The sequence below is a fragment of the Schistocerca nitens genome, chromosome 7 (assembly GCF_023898315.1).
Source record: "Schistocerca nitens isolate TAMUIC-IGC-003100 chromosome 7, iqSchNite1.1, whole genome shotgun sequence".
Lineage (NCBI taxonomy): Eukaryota > Metazoa > Arthropoda > Insecta > Orthoptera > Acrididae > Schistocerca > Schistocerca nitens.
In genome coordinates, this window is record NC_064620.1 from 283,419,046 (window position 1) to 283,441,712 (window position 22,667).

General features: G+C 38.7%; 1 protein-coding gene across 1 annotated transcript in view; it reads left to right on the forward strand.

Annotated features, from left to right (window-relative positions):
- Positions 1-22,667, forward strand: part of LOC126194652 (muscle-specific protein 300 kDa) — a 607,158-nt gene that overhangs the window by 258,454 nt on the left and 326,037 nt on the right. Inside the window, exons 31-38 of the mRNA XM_049932837.1 lie at positions 4,563-4,922; positions 11,468-11,749; positions 12,935-14,356; positions 14,719-16,218; positions 18,750-18,893; positions 18,990-19,129; positions 19,523-19,721; positions 22,097-22,258. Of these exons, the coding sequence (XP_049788794.1) occupies positions 4,563-4,922; positions 11,468-11,749; positions 12,935-14,356; positions 14,719-16,218; positions 18,750-18,893; positions 18,990-19,129; positions 19,523-19,721; positions 22,097-22,258 (4,209 nt within the window). The remainder of the gene's footprint in view (positions 1-4,562; positions 4,923-11,467; positions 11,750-12,934; positions 14,357-14,718; positions 16,219-18,749; positions 18,894-18,989; positions 19,130-19,522; positions 19,722-22,096; positions 22,259-22,667) is intronic.

Genomic DNA, 22,667 nt, shown 5'->3' on the forward strand with positions numbered 1-22,667 from the left:
TGTGGGGTGCTCAACTAAATGGTTACCAGCGTCATACAAATGCCCAGTCTTTTCACTGTCCAGTCTCACCACTTTCCTGAATGATGATAAAATGATGAGGTCAACACAAATATCCAGTCCTCAGGCGGAGAAAATCCCCGACCTGACTGGGAGTCGAACCCAGGATCCCAAGATCCAGAGGCAGCAACTGTAGCCACTATACCATGAGCTGCGGACAAATGTATTCTGAGAGTGTTTCTTTCTTCCTGGTTTCTTCTTCAGTTTTCGCGAAATCTGTGCTTATGTATTGCCTTTCCATTCAGGAGTAACTGATGAATGGTCCAGTTTGCACTGAATTAACAATGGTCTTTGTTGGGTTATTATTGAAAGGCTTTAGTAGTCTCCATGCTTTGTAATGTCTCTTTTGAAATATAGGCCTTCAGTCGTCCTGATCAGTGATCTAATTTTGCTGCACTTAAGTTTGAAGTGAGATAATTTGCAGCTTTCATAGTTTCTTCAAACAGGGATTTATATTCCCTAAGCTGGATAGTTATATTTGAGGTACGGTGTGAGGTATATGATGACCATCACCCTAACATTACAAGCATTCTGGAGCAATATTCCACAGCTGCGGTGATATGTAATAAGATTATGGTGTTGGATCTGTGATGGATACTGCAGCATCCAACATCTAAAATGCAGCTAGGCCAGTCACATATATCACATATACTGAAAGTATATCTCCTGTGGAAGATGAGACTGTGGAATCTCAGGGCTGCAAACATTATTCATTTGGGCCGTGTAATTAATATTGGGCTATAGATGGCTTCACACATTATGTGTTATGATTTTACAGCTGGATAATAGATTAGGTTTATATCCCTCTCACTATTTCCCACCATTGAAGTATGCTGGTAGTTTGGTCTTCTGTATGCGTGTAAGTAGTTTTACTTCTGCCCATTCCTGCTGCACAATAGCAGTCATGCCATAAGGGTTATAACTCCAGATACTACTGTTGCAGTTGGAATCACTGATGATTGTCTACACGTGCTGATTCTGGGAATTTGAAGGTTTCTTAGTCATAAATTGAGTCCTTAGTGATTTACTTAAAGATTGTAGGAACTTCAATGGTATTATCTTCTGTGAAGGCTGAGGATAGAATATGACCATCAGGATGAATGAAGATGGTACTTCCATATGTATGGCAAAGTCTCTCAATAACTAGCAGCATTACATTTATTTTTGATTGATGCATTTTATTCCTTTAATGCTTCTGCTATGTACACTGATCAGCCAGAACACTGGGACCACTTATCTAATAGCTGGTATGTCCACCATTGGTACGGATAACAGTGGTGATGCATAGTGGCATGGAAGCAGTGAGGCCTGGGTAGGTCACTGGAGGGCGTTAGCACCACATCTACACACACACAAACAAGTCATCTAATCCCCGTAAATTCTGGGGAGGGGGCAATGAGCTCTAATACCACGTTCAGTGACATCCCAGATACACTACTGTCCATTAAAATTGCTACACCAAGAAGAAATGCAGATGATAAACGGGTATTCATTGGACAAATATATTATACTAGAACTGACATGTGATTACATTTTCACGCAATTTGGGTGCATAGATCCTGAGAAATCAGTACCCAGAACAACCACCTCTGGCCGCAGTAACGGCCTTGATACGCCTGGGCATTGAGTCAAACAGAGCTTGGATGGCATGTACAGGTACAGCTGCCCAGGCAGCTTCAACACGATACCATAGTTCATCAAGAGTAGTGACTGGCGTATTGTGACGAGCCAGTTGCTTGGCCACCATTGACCAGACGTTTTCAGTTGGTGAGAGATCTGGAGAATGTGCTGGCCAGGGCAGCAGTCGAACATTTTCTGTATCCAGAAAGACCCGTACAGGACCTGCAACATGCGGTCGTTCATTATCCTGCTGAAATGTAGGGTTTCGCAGGGATCAAATGAAGGGTAGAGCCACGGGTCATAACACATCTGAAATGTAACGTCCACTGTTCAAAGTGCCGTCAATGCGAACAAGTGGTGACCGAGATGTGTAACCAATGGCACCCCATACCATCATGCCGGGTGACATGCCAGTACAGTGATGATGAATACATGCTTCCAATGTGCGTTCACCGCGATGTCCCCAATCATAGATGTGACCATCATGATGCTGTAAACAGAACCTGGATTCATCTGAAAAAATGATGTTTTTCCATTTGTGCACCCAGGATCGTTATTGAGTACACCATCGCAGGCGCTCCTGTCTGTGATGCAGCTTCAAGGGTAACTGCAGCCATGGTCTCCGAGCTGATAGTCCATGCTGCTGCAAACATCGTCAAACTGTTCGTGCAGATGGCTGTTGTCTTGCAAACGTCCCCATCTGTTGACTCAGGGATCAAAACATTGCTGCACGATCCATTACAGCCATGAAGATTAGATGCCTGTCATCTCGACTGCTTGTGATATGAAGCCGATTCCATATTCTGCTAAGTCTTTGGATCTCGACCAACGTGAGCAGCAATGTCGCGATACGATAAACCGCAACCGCAATCGCGATAGGCTACAATCCAACCTTTATCAAAGTCGGAAACATGATGGTACAGATTTCTCCTTCTTACACGAGGCATCACAACAACGTTTCACGAGGCAATGCTGGTCAACTGCTGTTTGTGTATGAGAAATCGATTGGAAACTTTCCTCATGTCAGCACGTTGTAGGTGTTGCCACCGGCGCCAACCGTGTGTGAATGCTCTGAAAAGCTAATCATTTGCATATCACAGCATCTTCTTCCTGTCGGTTAAATTTTGTGTCTGTAGCACGTCATCTCCGTGGTGTAGCAATTTTAATGGCCAGTAGTGTATGCTCGATTGGGTTCAGATCTGGCCAGTTGGGGAGCCAGCACATAAATTGGAACTCGCTAGTGTTCTTCAAATGACTCCATCACATTCCTGGTCTTATGACATGGTGCATTATCTTGTTGAAAAATGCCACTGCAATTGGGAAATATGGTTGTCATGAAGGGGTGTATGTAGTCTGCCACCAGTTTACAATACTCCTTGGCTGTCATGGTGCCTTGCATTAGTTCTACTCGACCCATGGATGCCGATTTGAATGTTCCCCAGAGTATAATGGAGCCGCCACCAGACTGTCTCCGTCCTGCAGCACAGGTGTCAAGTAACTGTTCCCCTGGAAGATGACCGATTTGCACCCTCCCATTGGCAAGATGAAGAAGGTGTCGAGAATGTCTGGTGCTGATGGTTATATGCCCATTTCACTCATAGTTGCCGATGTCATTCTGTTAACATTGGCACATGCATTGGTCATCAGCTGCGGAGGCCCATCGTTAGGAGTGTTTGGTGCACAATATGTTCAGACACACTTGTATGCTGCCCAGCATTAAAGTCTGTTGTTAGGTCCACCAGAGTTCCCTGCCTGTCCTGTTTTACCAATCTGCCTAGCCTATGACCTCCGACATCTGTAATGAGTGTTGGCTGCCCAGTCACATGATGTCTGGACATGGTTTAACCTTTGTTTTGTCACATACCCCCCACAGTGCTCCTCGAACACCCAACAAGTCGTGCAGTTTCCGAAATGCTCATGCCAAGCCTCTCGGCTATCACCATCTGCTGTCGGTCAAACTCGGATAGATCACATGCCTTCCCTATTTTACACACAGACAGCACACTCACTGATTTTACATGCACTGTGCGTGTTTCTGACTGTCAGTCATTCCTTGCCACGTGATGATGCTATTGCCTGGATGGATTTACATCAATAGTAGGTCGGTGGTCATAATGGTCTGGCTGATCAGTGTGCATATAATGTGGCACTTGTGTGGACTGTTTAAGTCTTGTATCAGTTTCTCTCCAGCCAGTGGGAATGTCTTCTATGTTGACAGTGATTACTGTAAACTATGGCCTTGAAAAAGCCTCAGATATTAGTGTTCATTGTGGCAGACATGCAAAATATTTCAGCAACATCAGAGTCATCCTCGCACCTGGCCAGATAGCTACACACGTTAGCATGCTTCCTCCATGTTTCAGGATAGTTAGCCTGATTTCGTATCAAAGCCACATAGTGGATTAACAGCAATGGCTGGTGGACCAGCCAGCCTGTATGTGGGTTTTCAGCATTTCACACATCCATGCAGGTGAATACAAGGCTGGTACCCACACCCTGCCTCAGATAGACATTATGTAAATATTTAGAAAACATTCTTACACTTTAACATGGGATTCACTCTAGACAGAAGCAGAAGAAGAAGAAGAAGAAGCAGAAGCAATATAAGTTTTATTAAGTGATCATTTTTGTCCTTTCAACAAATTTACTGAAGACAATTCTCTGTTTATTGTCAAAATATTGTGTACCTTGGCCACAACAATTTAGGTATTCATCAGAGAGGTTCCATGTGTCAGTCTGTTATATAAGTCAATAGGTAATACTGTCCAAAAGGAAAAATTTGAAAATTCATTCATAGCTGTAAATCCATTTTATTACTGTTAAGTATTCTGGTTCAGTTATATCTCAGTGATAAATTTTATCTAATTGTATTACTGTGACTGCAGGAATTGTCAGAACGTCTTCAGCAAAAGCGAGGTGTGCTTGAGCAGTGGTCAGATTTGATAAGCTGGGCAAATGAGGCAGGTGAGCAGCTCAGTCATATACAGTTCCAGCTAGAAAGTGAAGTAAGTAGTGGGAAAAAGCGTGGTTCAGCAGAGAAGATCGAACAGCTAGCAACTGAACTTGAACCACTGCATTCCAAAATTAAATACTGGGCACAACAAGCACAAGAACTGGACTTAAAAACTCAACAAAGTGGGACTATAGTGCAAGGCCCATCAGCAGAAAAGCATGTTGCTGCACTAAGAGAGCAGCTGGAGCTCATTGAGAGACAACTTGAAGATGCTCGAAATTCTATGCGGCAGGTGAGTTCTTGTTTTTTTACTTTCATTGCCCCATCTTTTTTTTTTCAAAAAGTAATTGCTACTAGTGACCTTCGTTGTTACATGAGGAAATAATAGTGGTTACCTGTGCCCTTCCTATAATACCTTTCCAGACACTTAATTGGCCGAATCATTGTTTTCGTGATGATTAGCCTTTGTTCCCATGATAAAATTTTATTAAATAATATTAAATAAACAAGACTGCAAGTGTCAAAAGTACTAAGTTGACTTATTAATCTTTATTTTAAAAAAATATGTTCTCCCGAACACAAATATTTTATGACGACATAGCAGCAATCCTTTACTCCCACAGATCTACAGCTAAGGTTATTGAAAAGTTACAGTGTCACTGGGACCAACACTTGTAACAGTTATTATATGCAAAGATCATAATTCCAGTTTAGTTGAATTCCTCCTGTTGCCTTCTTGTAAAGACCACTACCAAAAATTGTACTTTCGCTGCTACTGTCATTTCCCAGCTTTCATGTTCAACTCATAAATGGTGTGCAAGGAGCAGGTCTGTTGGTGTGTCTCTGTAAGACCTCAGATAGTCATTTCACAAGACATGTATGGGTAGGAGTAATATATTGCCTGACTTCTCGTTTTATACGTTCTGGGAAAACTTCTCTGTGACCAACAATACCTCCCTTGCAGTGTCTGCCACCCAAGTTGATTGAGTTATCTCCATCATGTTTACATGCTTCCTAAATGAACCAGTGATTAAACATATTGATCCTCTTTGGATCTTCTCTGTGTCTTCTGTTAATCCTAACTGCTAAATTTCCCAGATTGATGAGCATTATGTAAGAATTAATCAAAAAAGGGTTTTTTAAGGTACCTCTTTTCTTGATGGGTTACATTTCCACATGATTCTTCCAATTAATCTCTCTCTGGCACCTACTTTTTCTACAACCAGTTTTATTGACTACTGCTTCACAGTAAATTTATTCCCCCATGAAGTTTGTTGTAAATAATCCCAGTATTTAAGAAGAAGCAATGATGTACACAATTACAATACCAGAAGAAAAAATGACTTTCATTACTCCACATTAAGGTTGCCTTTAGCACAAAAGAGGGTGCAGAATGTTGGAACCAAAATTTGTGAACACTTACTGAGTGATATAAAATATCTGACAGACAACAAAGTAAAATTTGAAGGAAAAAAAACAAACCTGAAATGGTTTCTCTGTGACATCTTCTATGACGTGGAAGAATTTCTGTCATTGTAATGTGTAAAAGGTGATGTGCTGGAATCACTCAAAAAAACACCAACTTGTAAATGGCCCACATGTAGCCATATTTACAAAATAATTTGTGATATGAATATAAAATTGCTCATTACACATCATTAAAATTTTTCATACAAATGATCCATGGAACATGAAGCTAACTAACATGTCTAACCAGGGTTGCCTTTCCTTTGTTGAATGATTTTAGTTGATTTTCTATTCTGTGATCACTTACCGTAACATCTAATGATGGAAAATTCAGGGAGGAATAACAGATAAAGATAGATTGATACTCACCACTTAGAGGAGGTGTTGAGCTGCAAGGCACATATAAAAGTGCCCGGATGTGACAGTGACCATGTGTGTGTGGGAATGTGTTTGTGGAAAGGGGGGGGGGGGAGGGGAGAAAGAGAGAGAGAGAGAGATAATTACATTGCTTATTAAACAGTCTACTTTAAAATGTGCCTGTCTGCTGCTAAACGCGTCCTCTTTGTGGCAAGTAACAAGCATTCTTAACTTGTGTTGTTATCTCAGGATCTGTCATTTTCACATTTGTTTGATTGAAACGGAGAATCATATTACTATCTCTCTCGGTGAAACAATTTCAGAGGGCAGAATTCAGTATTCCCTCTTTCTCTGTTTATCTTCCATTCTGGCAACAATTTGATCACTGAGTGACTGTTGTTGTTGTTGTTGTTGTTGTTGTTGTTGTGGTTTTCAGTGCAGAGATTGGCTTGATGCAGTTTCTTCATCTCCAAATACCTATTGCAACCTACATCCTTCTGAATGTGCTTAGTGTATTCATCTCTTGGTCTCCCTTTACGATTTTTACCCTACACGCTGCTCTCCAGCACTAAATTGGTGATCCCTTGATGCCTCAGAACATGTCCTACCAGCCAATCCCTTCTTCTAGTCAAGGTGTGCCACAAATTCCTCTTCTTCCCAACTATATTCAGTACCTCCTCATTAGTTACATGATCTACCCATCTAATCTTCAGTATTCTTCTGTAGCACCACATTTCAAAAGCTTCTATTCTCTTCTTATCTAAACTATTTATTGTCCACGTTTCACTTCCATACATGGCTACACTCCATACAAAGACTACCAGAAAAGACTTCCTGACACTTAAATCTATACTTGATGTTAACAAACTTCTTCAGAAAAGCTTTCCTTGCCATGGCTAGTCTACATTTTATACCCTCATCATCAGTTATTTTGCTCCCCAAATAGCAAAACTCATCTACTACCTTAAGTGTCTCATTTCCTAACCTAATGCCCTCAGCATCACCTGATTAAATTTGACTACATTCTGTTATCCTCGTTTTGCTTTTATTGATGTTCATCTTATATCTTCATTTGCTGTCTCGGACAGAATTACAATGTCATCGGCAAACCTCAAAAAACTTTTTATTTCTTCTCCGTGGATTTTAATTTCCACTCCAATTTTTTCTTTTGTTTCCTTTACTGCTTGCTCAATATATAGATTGAGTAACATCGGGGATAGGCTACAATGCTGTCTCACTCCCTTCCCGACCACTGCTTCCCTTTCATGCCCCTCGACTCTTATAACTGCCATCTGGTTTCTGTACAAATTTATAAATAGCCTTTTGCTCCCTGTATTTGACCCCTGCCACCTACAGAATTTGAAAGAGAGTATTCCAGTCAACATTGTCAAAAGCTTTCTCCAAGTCTACAGGTGCCAGAAATGTAGGTTTGCCTTTGCTTAATCTATCTTCTAAGATAAGTTGTAGGGTCAGTATTGCCTCACGTGTTCCAACATTTCTATGGAATCCAAACTGATCGTCCCCAAGGTCGGCTGCTACCAGTTTTTCCATTCATCTGTAAAGAATTCTTGTTAGTATTTTGGAGCCATGACTTATTAAACTGATAGGTAATTTTCACATAAGTCAACACCTGCTTTCTTTGGGATTGGAGTTGTTATATTATTCTTGAAGTCTGAGGGAATTTCGCCTGTCTCATACATCTTGCTTACCAGATGGTAGAGTTTTGTCAAGGCTGGCTCTCCCAAGGCTATCAGTAGTTCTAATGGTATGCAGTCTACTCCCGGGGCCTTGTTTCTACTGAGGTCTTTCAGTGCTCTGTCAAACTCTTCATGCAGTATCATATCTCCCATTTCATCTACATCCTCTTCCATTTCCATAATATTGTACTCAAGAACATTGCCCTTGTATAGACCCTCTATATACTCCTTCCACCTTTCAGCTTTCCCTTCTTTGCTGAGAACTGGTTCTCCATCTGAGCTCTTGATATTCATACAGGTGGTTCTCTTTTCTCGGAAGGTCTCTTTAATTTTCCTGCAGGCAGTATCTCTCTTACCCCTAGTGATATATGCCTCTATGTCCTTACATTTATCCTCTAGGCATCCCTGCTTAGCGAATTTGCACTTCCTGTTGAACTCATTTTTGAGACATTTGTATTCCTTTTTGCCTGCTTCATTTACTGCATTTTTATATTTTCTTCTTTCATCGATTAAATTCAATATTTCTTCTGTTACCTAAGGATTTCTGCTAGCCCTCGTCTTTTTACCTACTTAATCCTCTGCTGCCTCCACTATTTCATCTCTCAAAGCAACCCATTCTTCTTCTATTGTATTTCTTTCCCCCATTCTTGTCAATCATTCCCTAATGCTCTCTCTGACACTCTCTACAACCTTTGGTTCTTTCAGTTTATCCAGGTCCCATCTTCTTAAATTCCCACCTTTTTGCAGTTTCTTCAGTTTTAATCTACAGTTCATAATCGATAGATTGTAGTCAGAGTCCACATCTACCCCTGGGAATGTCTTAGAATTTAGAACCTGGTCTCTGTCTCTGTCTCTGTCTTACCATTCCATTATATAATCTATCTGAAACCTTCCAGTGTCTCCAGGCCTCTTCCATGTATACAACCTTCTTTCAAGATTCTTGAACCATGTGTTAGCTGTGATTAAGTTATGCTTTGTGCAAAATTCTACCAAGTGGCTTCCTCTTTCATTCCTTACCCCCATTTCATATTCACCTACTACTTTTCCTTCTCTTCCTTTTCCTACTATCGAATTCCAGTCCCCCATGAATATTAAATTTTTGTCTCCCTTCACTATCTGAATTATTTCTTTTATCTCATCTTACACTTTTTCAACCTCTTCATCATCTGCAGAGCGAGTTTGCATATAAACTTCTACTACTGTGGTAGGCGTGGGCTTCGTGTCTATCTTGGTCACATTAATGCGTTACTATGCTGTTCATAGTAGCTTACTCGCACGCCTATTTTTTTATTCATTATTAAACCTAGTACCGCATTACCTCTATTTGATTTTGTATTTATAACCCTGTATTCACCTAACCAGAAGTCTTGTTCCTCCTGCCACCGAACCTTGCTAATTCCCACTATAACAAGGCTTAACCTATCCATTTTCCATTTTAAATTTTCTAACCTACCTGCCTCATTAAGGGATCTGGCATTCCATGCTCCAATCCACAGAACACCTGTTTTATTTCTCCTGATAACAACATCCTCCTGAGTAGTCCCTGTCCGGAGATCCGAATGGGGGACTATTTTACCCCCGGAATATTTTACTCAACAGGACTCCATCTTCATTTAACCATACTGTAAAGCTGCATGCCCTTGGAAAAAATTACAGCTGTAGTTTCCCCTTGCTTTCAGCTGTTCGCAGTTCCGGCACAGCAAGGCCGTTTTGGTTAATGTTACAAGGACAGATCGGTCAATCATCCAAACTGTTGCCCCTGCAACTACTGAAAAGGCTGCTGTCCCTCTTCAGGAACCACATGTTTGTTTTGCCTCTCAGCAGATTCCCCTCTATTGTGGTTGCACCTATGATACGGCTATCTGTATTGCTGAGGCACGAATGCCACCCCACTAACAGCAAGGTCCATGGTTCATAGGTACATAAATGTGAGATTTGGTTATCTGAAGTTCTGATGACAAATAGAAATTTGATTGGTCAAACAACTTTCTGTGTGATAACTCTATGTTCACATAATCTTAAACTATGATTAATAAGGTTTAAAAATGCAGCCATAACCAATTCTTGCTTTCTCTTGCTATTACAGCTACTAAATGTCTAACATTTTTCAGAGTCAAAAGATTGACATTACAGCCTTTCCATCCGAACACTGTAATCCTGCGGACAGCGCCAACACACAAGCAATCTCACACAGGAACAACTAATGAGAAGTAATTTGAATGGTAGAGATTTGTACTGCCTGCAAGCTCTCTCTTGGATTATTTACATGTTACAATTTGAACATTGGAGCATTAAATCCATCATTCAGCTACCATCTATTTGTTGACTTGAATAGACATGTGAACTGCTGATGTTCCTGAGTGACTATATAGGTGATTTTTGTGTGTTTACTTACTTTACTGAACCAGGAGGCAAAATTTTACTTTCAGGTTCATGAACACTTCTTGCATTGCCCCATTTTGCACATCTTAACTTCATTCAGCTTTAGTTTGTCAACAAGGCTTCAACTTGATTTACATTTGTGATGAAGCTCTCTTTTTCTTTCATAGCAACTTTCTAACACAGCTATTGAATCATGACAAATCTTTCCTATTACTCACCATGTTGCTCAGCACATTTATGACTAAAATGCAGCATGCAGCATTTTTAAAATGGATACATTGATGTTCAACATTTTATAATCAACAATTCTTACTATAATGTTTGTTTCATAGTAGCAGAAAAGGAGGAAAAAAGAAAACAAGAGCTCTTACTTGTAATACTGCCAGATCATCAACAGTCTGACTAAGTTCCTTCAGTTCATCTTCAACCTTAGAGAGTCATTCCAAGAAAGCATTATATTCGTCGTTAAAACTTCTGTGTTCCTTTACAAATTGCTCATATCGTGACACAGCTTCCTGCATATCAACGTTGGCTCTTCCATATGTGTGCTTGTCGGTCCTTCTGTGTTGTTGGAGTGATTCTTTAATTATTATTAAATACTTTTCTTACTTTTCATGTTATTTTAGGTGTAAAAATATTTATCTTCACTGTTGATTGTGTCTTAATAAGTAGGAGTAACAATGTAACTAGAAGACTTAATCTTAATGAAATAAAATTATATATGAATATGAAAGCAAAAAACTGTATCAAATGGGCATGTTTATGTGTATGTTAAACATGACTTATCTATCTGTCATAGGTTTTCACATCATATTCTGACATTAGATACCTGTCCAACATGCTACTCTACTTACTTCTATGATAAATGTACTTGAATTCCTTATATTCAGATTTTTATAGGAGTAGCTCTCTTTACTGCAACTGTTGCTTTTAGGTGGAGGAACGATGGTTGCAGTTCCAGCGCATGCAGCAAGAAGTATCCCAGGCATTGTTAGCATCACAGGAAAAGATACAGGAGGTGGCACTAGCCTGCCAGACTCCATCAAGACTAGCTGCAGCTGCACACACTCTTTCTGCGCTACTGGAAGAGCACAGGTTGCGCCAGTCTGTTCGCCAGAAACTAGCAGAGCAGGGACGAGCCCTTATGGAGGCAGACGTATCAGGTGCTGCCACTGTACAGAATATATTGACTTCAGTTGACACAAACTTCGAGAAGGTAAAGACTTTTTTTAGAACAAGTTCTGCTTCATATATTTGGTTAATACTGTTTAGAACTGATGAAACAAGAAATTAGTTTCAATTATTGGCTGTAAATATGATGAAATCCGAATTAAGGGAAAACAGGGAATCTGGTACCTGTTGATGAAAATAAAAATTAAGTGATTGTAATGCAAAAGTTCCATTAAGTATGATTACAGCACATAGCACATTGATTTACTTTAGAAAATATGAAAAAATCTTAGATTCATGTTAAGTCAAAAGTAGTAGAGTGTTTACAAAATACATGCAGTAGCTCTGCTTAGCCCAGGAACAAAATCATCAGAACCAACACTCAAGACCATATTTGAGAATGACTAAAGAAAAACAATGTATGGTATACTGTTACAGCCCATTTTATGAGAATAGAATAATGGCAGGACACATGGTATTAGCAAATTTGTTCATGGGAAGGTGGTTGTTTGCTCGATAAACAGTACAAAGCATGGTGGACTCCACCTCAGAGGTTGTGCAGGTACTGGATTTTTCTTATGGCACCGTGACAAATATCTGCCAAGTTACCTTGATCCAGGAAAATCACTGATACTAGATTCAGCTGCTCACTGCATGTCACGGGACAGAGTTTTTCAGGGAGAAGAGATGGTACAAGCTACTGGTTGGGTTTTTATATTCAGTTGTCCATGTGGCTATATATCTATTGAAGATCATGGGTTTCCTTTCTTGAACTATTAACTTTTGGGGAAAAAATTTTAAATGGGTGATATGTTCTATTTATTGGTTTTAAATTTGTGTTTTGGGTATCCAGTGCTAATTATCCTACAGTTCTAGAAAAACATAACATATGATGCCAAAAAGCTTAATGTTCTGTTTTCATAATCTGCTAAACATAATAAACAAACTTTTTCTGCTGGCTTTGGAGCAAGTGGTAACCACAGTTGGAGTCTAGGAAAAAACTTAATAACTGCAAATAAAATTTTATGTCTGTAATATTAAACTTCTATTTTTATTACAATTTTACATTGCAAATGTTGTGAACCTCTGTTTGATGTATGCTGTCGGTTCTAGCACTCATAGTGCCTTAACATGGAGCCATCTCGAATTACTTTAATCTAAACATAAAACTTTTTATCACTGCTGAAAAAACATGAGTAGTATTCATTTCATCTTGATTTTTTTCTTTCAGGTAACTGAAATGCTGAAGGAACAAAAAGCACTATTCACTGAAATGGACATTACATGGAAGCACTTTGGTGATGCAGCTGAAAAAGTGAAGAGTGGAATTTCGGAGGCACAGGCACTATGTGGAACAATACAGGAGGCCCCTGCTGACGTTACCCAAGCAGCTCTCATCCATGAGAAGGCCAAGAAGGCACTGGACATCCTTAAGAAAGCTAAGATTTCTGTGGATACAATGGACAGTAAAGCACAGATCTTAATGAGACAAGCAGAAAATCTCCCTGAATTTGACACAACAGGGCTTCAAAAAGAACTGAGTGCTCTACATTCTCAATGGCAAGAAGCTTATGATGCTGCAATGAAGAGAGTCCAGGATCTGGAAATGCAGTTGATTATTTGGAAACAGATTGAAGACAGCAAGAATGAAGTTCTACATTGGCTTGGTGAAACAAGCGAAGCACTTTCCAGTGCATGTGAAAATCTGTCTGACAGTGAGAGTGGTCAAGCAAGACTAAATCGCTACAAAGATGAACTACCTACTTACTACAATTTGAAAGGCAGCATTGTTGCCAAGACATCTCAGCTTGTGAAACTGAATGATGGGAAGCCAATATCTACACTTGAATCACTAGTGAAACTGCTAGAAGAAGAATTTTCTGATGTGAAAAACATTGCTGATAAACTTGAAGACATTGCTTGCAAATTTTTAGAGCAAGAGAAGGATGTTCGTGGGGAGATTAAAAAGGCTAGTGATAACATTACAAGGATCAGAGAAGCGATTATAAAATGTGATGACCTCACAGGAGAAAACTCAAAGATACTTGAAAGGCTCCAAAAATGTCAGTCTTTGAAGAAAGACCTGTCCACTTTTAGCAAAGATCTTGAAAAACTTGATAATAAAATTGATGAAATGAAAGTAAGCTATCCTTCTTTTGCAGATTCAAGTCTTCCTAAGGAATTAAGTGGTTTGCAAAAAAGATATGATGGTGTTTCTTCACACACTAACAAAATAGAAACAACATTGCTGACATTTTTAAAGAAGCACCATACAGAACGTTTTGCAGCTCTGCAGCGTGTTGTGGCAACTCACCGTGAGAAGCTTGGATGGTGTGCTCCTGAGGCTGGTAGTGATCGCTATAATTTAGAAGTGAAAGCTGCCTCACTTCGTGATGTGGAAGCTGGTTTAATTGACTGTGACAACAAGAAAGAAGAACTTGACCAGTCACTTCAGCTTTTGGAGAAGGTGGAAACACCACAGCGTATTTTGGAGATGAAAGAAGAATGTCAGCAACTTGTCGATGATGTTAATTCCCTTAAAGAACACTATTCAACTATTAAGCAACTGCTTGAGTACAACATTGACCTTTGGCAGAAATATGAACTTATGTCAGAAAATGTAGCCTCTTGGCTCAGGGAAACTGAGGGCAAGGTGTGTATTTTTGAACAGCTTAGTATTTAAAGTTTAAAGTTTTTGAAGTATAAAAGTTAGTATGGATGTATGCAATTAATGCTGATTATATTAAGTAGATCACTCATCATAATTGTTGACTTGTTGCAAGAATTTTTGCAGTAGTAACAGGTTACAGTAAATATATACCTGTGAAAAAATCTCCATACATATAAAAAAGACATGACAGAATTTTTTCCAGAGTTTTGTTTCCTTATTACATCTCATTTTTATTACTAGAGATTAAATGTACTTGCTGATTGCATTTTTTTATATTCTAAGAGAGCTTTGTTCTTATAATTAATTATAAATTTGTATATTATATGTGTGTTTGATCTTTTCAGGTGAGAAATGAAACAGTGAATCAGCTGAACCTGTCTACCATTGTAGATAAAATTGCAGAGATGAAAGCATTCCAAAAGCAGGTTCAAACATTTGAATCAGAAATTAGAAATATTACAGGTGTCGCAGATGAAATAACAAAAGAGAATCCTGAGTCACGAGTGGGGCAGTATGTCAGCCATCTGACAGCAAGATATAAAGCTGTTCTTAAATTTGCAAATAATTACATTGAGCGTTTGGAGGCACTCAATACCAATAGAGATCTATATCAGGCCTCTGTTAAAGATGTGGAGAAGTGGTTGGGTGATGCTGACAAAAAACTGAAATCGTATGAAGAAATATTTTCAGCTCCAGCAAAACCAATGCAGGTATACCAGGCAAAATTAGAAGAGCTGAAATCTTTTGCTGAAGAGAGAGAAAGGGGACAAGTCCTTCTGAATAAGGCAGTGGAAACTGGAGAAGCATTATTCTCTGGGGTAACTCCTGAAAACAGAGAAATAATACGTACAGAACTGAGAGTGTTGAGAGATGCTTCAGAGACATTAATTGATAAAGCAAACGAGATACAAAAGCGTATTGAAGGAATCATGATGCACAGATCATCATTTGATGACAGTTACACACAAGTGTGCAAATGGATTAAGGAATCTGAGGCAAAACTTGGCAGCAAACTAGAATTAAAACCTACTCTTAAGGAAAAGAAGCTTGCTATGCACAGTTACCGTTCCCTGGCCCCAGATGTTGCAACACATAAGACAATTATGAACCAACTCCAGGAAAAAATTGTGAACCTATCTGATTCAGAAGCAACAGCTAAATTCAATGATATTCTTACCTCCTATGAGAGATTAGCAAAAACATTGGAGGATCGAATTAGTGATTCTGAGAAGCATGTTACTGATCATGAAACATATCTGCAGATGTTAGAAAAATGTCGTGACTGGCTCAGCTCTTTGTCTGCCGAGGCTGCAGCTGTTTGTGATGATACGTCTGTAGAGAAGGATGGTGCTGATGCCAGGCTCGCCATAATTGAAGATATCCTTCAACAGAAACCTGAAGGTGACCAGCTGATTGATAGCTGTTATAAACAATTGCAGATTGTTTTGAAAGGAACTGATATATCTGGTCACCCAGCCTTGCTAAAGGAATTCGAGGAACAGAAAACAGCCTGGGAATCATTCCTTGCAAATTGTGTTAACTCACAGAATAAACTACGTCAGTTGTGCTGTAAATGGACAGAATTCGAGGAAGTTGTAGATGGTCTTACGAATTGGATAAAACAGAAAGAGTTGCAAGTGAAAGACCAAAGTCTTCGTAGTACCCAGGAAGCTAAGCAGGCACATCTTGATAAACTGAGATCTCTTGAGGAGGAGATAACAGCAAAGGGAGATGAGTTCTCCAATGCTAGTGAGCAGAGCCAGTCTATAGAAGGGGAGTCAGAGCTTTCTGTAAAAGTATCTCGACTTCTCACACGTTACCAAGCTCTGAAGAATGCCACAAAAGTAAGTGTGCATATTTTTGTATTATTTTTGTTTTCTTGTAAATTGTGTAGAAATTGTTTGTGTTGGCCTTTAAATCCTATCATTGGTAATATTTTGTGATATTGGGAAATTTATCTCTTAAATGGGATGAGGGAATGCAATGAAAAGAGTTGATGGTATGTTTCAACTTTAAAATTGTGAACATCCTTTCTCAGCTTATTATGTTAGTCTCAGAACTGCATTGAGCTTTCTCTCACTTATTCTGTTCATCATTTGAGAAAATTAGTGCAAAATGAGTGTGTGTATGTTTGCTTTTTCTGCCCTCAGTTTTAGTTACTGTTTAGGAATGAGACTTCTTAACAGATAAATATTATTTATGGACAGAGACTCAGACCCAGAGCCTTGCCTTTCATAAACAATGATTGTATTGTTTTTTGAGTTATCCTAACAAAACTCATGACTCAGTTCACATTTAAGAATGTTAGAATCTTACATTAACAGTTTCTGTGAAAACACTTAAGCATCACAACAAAAAGCAAAAAAATTTTGTACTAAATAGTGAAAGTACACTTGAAATTAATTTCTCATATTCACTATAGATGTATACCTCTCATACTGTGGTCTGGGTAACCTACCTTCCCTTATCAACCTCTCCCATTCCATCACTCTCATCTGCCTGCAGAAGGAACTAATGGTTCTGAAAGCTAGGATTACTTCTATGTTTTGCATGTCTATCAGCTGTAGTAAACATTTTGCCTCCTGGAGGTAAGTACTGACCAGAAATTCTGTCTCTCATTTATTAGTTTTCTTAATAGAAGTTTCCTTTTACATTTTTTGCGGTTTATCTATTTTCTTGTGACCAACTGCAAATTAAATTTATGCAACTATTGAAGCTTGTAAAAATTTGCATATATTTCATTTACAGTTAACTGAATTGAACTCACATTTTATGTGAATGCTGTAATTTTTGTAGCCCAGAGAGAGGAAGGCAACTGGAATTATGTAAATGACCGTCTGAAAACCTTAAATCTTCTGAACAATATTATGAAAAAGATAGAATGTTACTTGCTGTATAGATGACACATTGAGTTGCAGTCAGGCACAATGAAAAGACTTACACATTCAGCATTTAGTGAAAGCCTCCTTCAACAAGGAAAAGGAAAACACACACAGACACACACACACACACACACACACACACACACACTCTTTCATATTCACACAAGCAAGCACTCCTCATACACACATGACCACTATCTGTGGCTGCTCTTCTGGCCAGAGCAACTGGAGATAGCAGTCATGTGTGCATGAGGCGTGCTTGCTTGTGTGAATGTGTGTGTGTTTTTCATTTCTTTTCTGAAGAAAGCTTTAGCTGAAAGCTCAGTATGTAAGAGTCTTTTCATGCAACCCAGTGTGCCATATGCCATCTGTATGGTGAGTAGCAATCCTTCCTTTTCAAAATTTTGTGGATATTCCTCTGTTAGATACTTTGAAATTAGATAAGGTGGCCGTATGGATCCTAGCTGATTTACCATTCATTGTGTGACTGTCATTCTTTGAGAGAGAACAGTTATCGTATGAAATGAAAAGCGCACTTTCTGTGTGCTTTAAGTATACCACCTTTGATAACACTCTTTATTAGTGCCAATAGTTAACAATATTCTGCCTTCATTGTTTAGTCCTTTCCAGATAATGAACGAATACAGTAAAGTTTTGATTGCAGGTCACTTTTTCTGTTTGGCGTAGGATGTAACAGTGGCATTCTTTCCATGACCATTGGCCTTGGGATGATAGGGTGTAGTCATACCAGTGAGCCTTAATCTGACATAACCATTTTTAACAAAACGTTTTTCAATAGTGAAATCAGAGTAGAATCTCCATATTTATTTTTACATTTTAGTTTTTACCTCATAGAGATTTAAAGATTTTCATCATGCCACTTCTTGTAGTTCCAAAAAAAAAATTCTTCAGTATTGTGCCAGAAGTGGAGTATGCACCTCACCTTCTGCACAAATGTCTACGCTATGAAATGATCGATTGTCTACTACATAGGAAATAACTTAACAGCTCTAGTGAACTTTGTGGTTAATTTAATTTTAACAGTGCTGTTGAAGGTACCACATGAAATCTTCCAAGATCCATTTAAAATTTCAGCTTTTCTGCATGTTTAAGCTGTACTGACTATTGTGATTATCCCCTCACCCTGAATTCCTGTTATAGGGCTGTTGTCAATATGGTTTTTAATATCTCAGAAATTGTGCCCCTTGACAAACCAATATGCTACCATAAATATTTGTAACTTTTATATTCACAGTCCATCAGATATGTGTCCAGTTTCAGTGCATTCTTTAGAATATGGATCATTTATAGTGACTTCCTTATTATAAGATAATATCACTAATTTTTCATCTGTAATTTTGGGCCCTTATGGAATTGATATTGAGGATCGTATTTTGAGGCTGCTATAAGTCTGATAATTCTCACGTGAGGGTATTTGTTGTTTTGTATGCTCTCATGGAATTTATGTTTAAAAATGAAATTCTGATATGCAGGAAGCTGTGTCACGATATGAGCAATTTGTAAAGGAACACAGAAGTTTTAACGACGAATATAATGCTTTTTTGGAATGGCTCTCTAAGGTTGAAGATGAACTGAAGGAACTTAGTCAGATTGTTGGTGATCTGGCAGTATTACAAGTAAGGGCTCTTGTTTTCTTTTTTCCTCCTTTTCTGCTACTATGAAACAAACATTATAGTAAGAATTGTTGATTATAAATTGTACATGTGCTTTAGGATCGGCAAAAGAAAATTAGGGAGCTCGCTGATATCAGATCCAGGGAAAGCCCTAAATTTGATTCACTGCTGGACAGTGGTGAAAAACTTTATGCACACACATCACCTGATGGAAGGGAAATTATTCGACAACAGCTCAGGTGAGGAACTACACAGCAAAGTTAATATCTTATGAACATAAGAACTTCTAGAATGTTAATTATGGTAGAAATTTCATTGGAGTTAAAGTAATATTTAGATGCAGCTGACAGTTTTGAGGTTTTTTTGCAGTTGTTAAACTTTAATCTAGGCTGGTGTAGATGAGCCATAATTTTATTATCAAGTGGAAATTCACATAGGAAAGGACCAGACACTTATCCTCTTCCTGCTTGCTTCTTAAACTGCCTGAAGATTGTGAACACCCTGATATTGTCATTGGGGTAATTCTGTTTTTACCCTAGGCTCCAAGATTTTGTAATTTTCATCCGTAACTGTAAACATCTTGGGAAGTAAGCTGTAACCTTCATTGTTTTTCTTTTTTTTTTTTTTTTCAGGACACTGCGCACCTTATGGGACAACTTTTCTGATGATCTACAGGCTGCCACTCACAAGTTGGACCAGTGCCTGATGCAGTTTGCTGAGTTCAGTCTGTCTCAGGAACAATTGACAAAATGGCTGAGAGATGTGGAACGTGCCATGATGCAGCACACTGAACTGAAAGCTTCTCTGCAAGAGAAGAGAGCACAGCTGCAGGTACCTATACACATTGCAGTGCTATGTTGCAACAGGACTGCTTTGTACTCATAACTTACATTAATAAACAATGGCCTTTTAATTTTGGTCCATATTGTGAAAATTGTCACTGATGGATGGTGAAGAGACTAGATTCTCATATAAAACAGATAAATAAGCAATAAAATCGCTGAAAGACAACATTGTTTGTTTGCATGTAATAGTGTTGCAAGAAGTGCACTGAGGTGAAAAAAGTCATGGGATACTTCCTAATATCGCGTTGGACCTCCTTTTGCCCAGTGTAGTGCAGCAACTTGATGTGGTATGCACTAAACAAGGAAGTCCCCTGCAGAAATATTGAGCCATCCATAATTGTAAAGTGTTGCTGGTGCATGATTTTGCACACCAACTGACCACCTCTCTATAATGCCCCATAAATGTTCGATGAGATTGGTGGTCAGGCCATTTGCTCAAATAGTCCAGAATGTTCTTAAAACCAACCGCGAACAATTGTGGCCTGGTGATATGCCGCATTCTCATCCATAAAAATTCCATCATTGTTCGGGAATATGTAGCCCATGAACAGCTGCAAGTAGTCCCAGGTGACCTCGGTATAACATATTTCATTGGACCATGAAAATTAAATAGTTTTACCAGGGTTATTGTTATAATGAGGTTTTGTTATTGTGAAACAGAGTAAGGAGCCATGTTTTCGTGGCTGAGAAGTACATTACTGTAGTACTCTCCAGATGAAAAATAACATTAAAAGACAAATAATGAAACACATTTTGTTCACTTCATGTATTAATATTGTACCTGTAGAATATCTTACTTTTTGTACAGAAAAATTCACTATTTTCCTTTGTTTTTTTTCTTAAAGATTCTCTTGTGAATATTGTATTTATCTTCTCTAACGCAATCTATTGCTGTGCTGAAACACTGGGGATTGAAGATGCTACTTGTTGAATGCTTTCCAACTGACCTATTAACTCCATCAGAGGAGGGGGATTCACACTTGTCACATTACTGTCATCGTCAGAGTTTTCAATAGGCCTCATCGTCCACTGACAAGTATTCAACTACTTAATCATCTATGGTTTTACCAGTAACTCCTGAATAAATCTCCAGATCACTTTGACTATCATCCTGTGTTATTTCATCCACCACAACTTTCTCACCAACATCTTCACTTTCAGAAATTCTTGCATTTTTCCAGCATGTCACTATGACATTTGGCTGTACACTGTTCCAGGAACTAGCAATCATGTCACAAGCCTGTTTCACATTGAAACTGTAGGGATTGCTCACCTTTCTTTCAGCATTTGTGATCACATGTTGTACTAAATGTGAATGGTATTTTGTTCTTAATTATCCCCATATGTAGTGGCTGAAGGATTGAAGTGCAGTTTGAGGGAAAGTAGCATAATTCAAGGTTCTTCAACACTAGCTCATTATTATGCACACTACAATTATCCACCATCAATGCTATTTTCTTGTTCTTCATTGACATGTTTTTATCAAGCGAAAGCATCCAACCTCTAAAAAGAGTAGACGTCATTCGTGCTTTTTGATTTGCCTTGTAATTGACTGCAATAAAAGAAATCACATTTACAATGCGACTGTAGCAAAACATTACAGCTGAAGCTATACTATACTGAATTAACTTATAAATTAAAGGAAGGTAAAATAAAATGCATGTGCCCTCTTACCTAGCAAGCTTCTTACATTTTTGAAGTACCTTGGGCTTGCAGATCGTCCAATCACCAGTGGTGTCAATTTGTGTGTCCCTGATGCTTTGCTGCAGAGAAGAACAGTTAGTTGTACTTAAGACTGCTTCCTTCCTTTACACTTTTCTCCTCTAAAGGCCATTGTCTTCTCTGGCATCAGTTGATAAAACAATCCTGTCTCATCTGCATTGTACAAGTTTTCAGTACTGTATATTTCTAACAGTTTAAACATGGTGTTTTTCCTCCAAAATTCTGCATCACCTAAAGGTGCTGATTTTTCTACTCCTGAAATTACTTTAAACATGTTCTCATGCCTGTCCTTAAATCTTTGCAATCACCCTTTACATAGACTTAACCTAACAAGTAGTACCATGAGTGCCACTGAACATGACATACTCATCCAACAGGAAATCACCATCCAGCGGTGTTACATGGACTCATTCCATGAACTTTGCAATAGGGAAAGAATTCTGGTTACTTGATGCTACCATTGTTCAGTTCTGCAGAATTAATTCTGCTTAATTGATTAACATTGTGTGAGAGACACTTGTGTGAGTTGGAGGAGGATTGTGCTTTACATAATTTTCAATCTCTGGAAGTTAACATATATAGATTTTAAACATATGCTATAGTGTGCTTTTGCTAATATTGCCTTTACTATTATTTCAGAACCACAAGATCATGCACCAGGAAATAATGTCACATCAGCAGTTGGTGGAATCTGTTTGTGAGAAAGCCCATCAGTTAGTTGAACAGACACAGGATAAGTCTCTTAATATATATCTTCAGTCCATAAAGCAGCTCTTCCAAAATATTGTAATAAAATCACAGGTATGTTGACAAAACAGAATAATATTTGTCACAAAATTATATTATTTGCTTTTCTCTGCAGCCTTCAAATATTTAAGAAAAAGCCAAAGCTTTTGCTAGATTTTAAGATACATTTCCTCAAAAATACATGGATTTACACACATAGGCTTTGTTAATTTTAAATCTAGGTCTCTCAGAATTTCAAAGAAGTAATCATAGAAACATTTGGGCTGTAATGTTAACAACAGAAATAAAATATGAGGGTTGTACCAAAACTAAGGTTCCCTATGAGCTACAGCCTGGAGGGAATCCGATAACAGTGTCGCACGCAGTGGTTCCCCTACTCTCGAGCCCACCCATCCGCGATTCACTACGTGCTCAGTGTTGGCTTGGCAGCCGTCAGACATAGAAGTGTTGATTGCCACTCCCA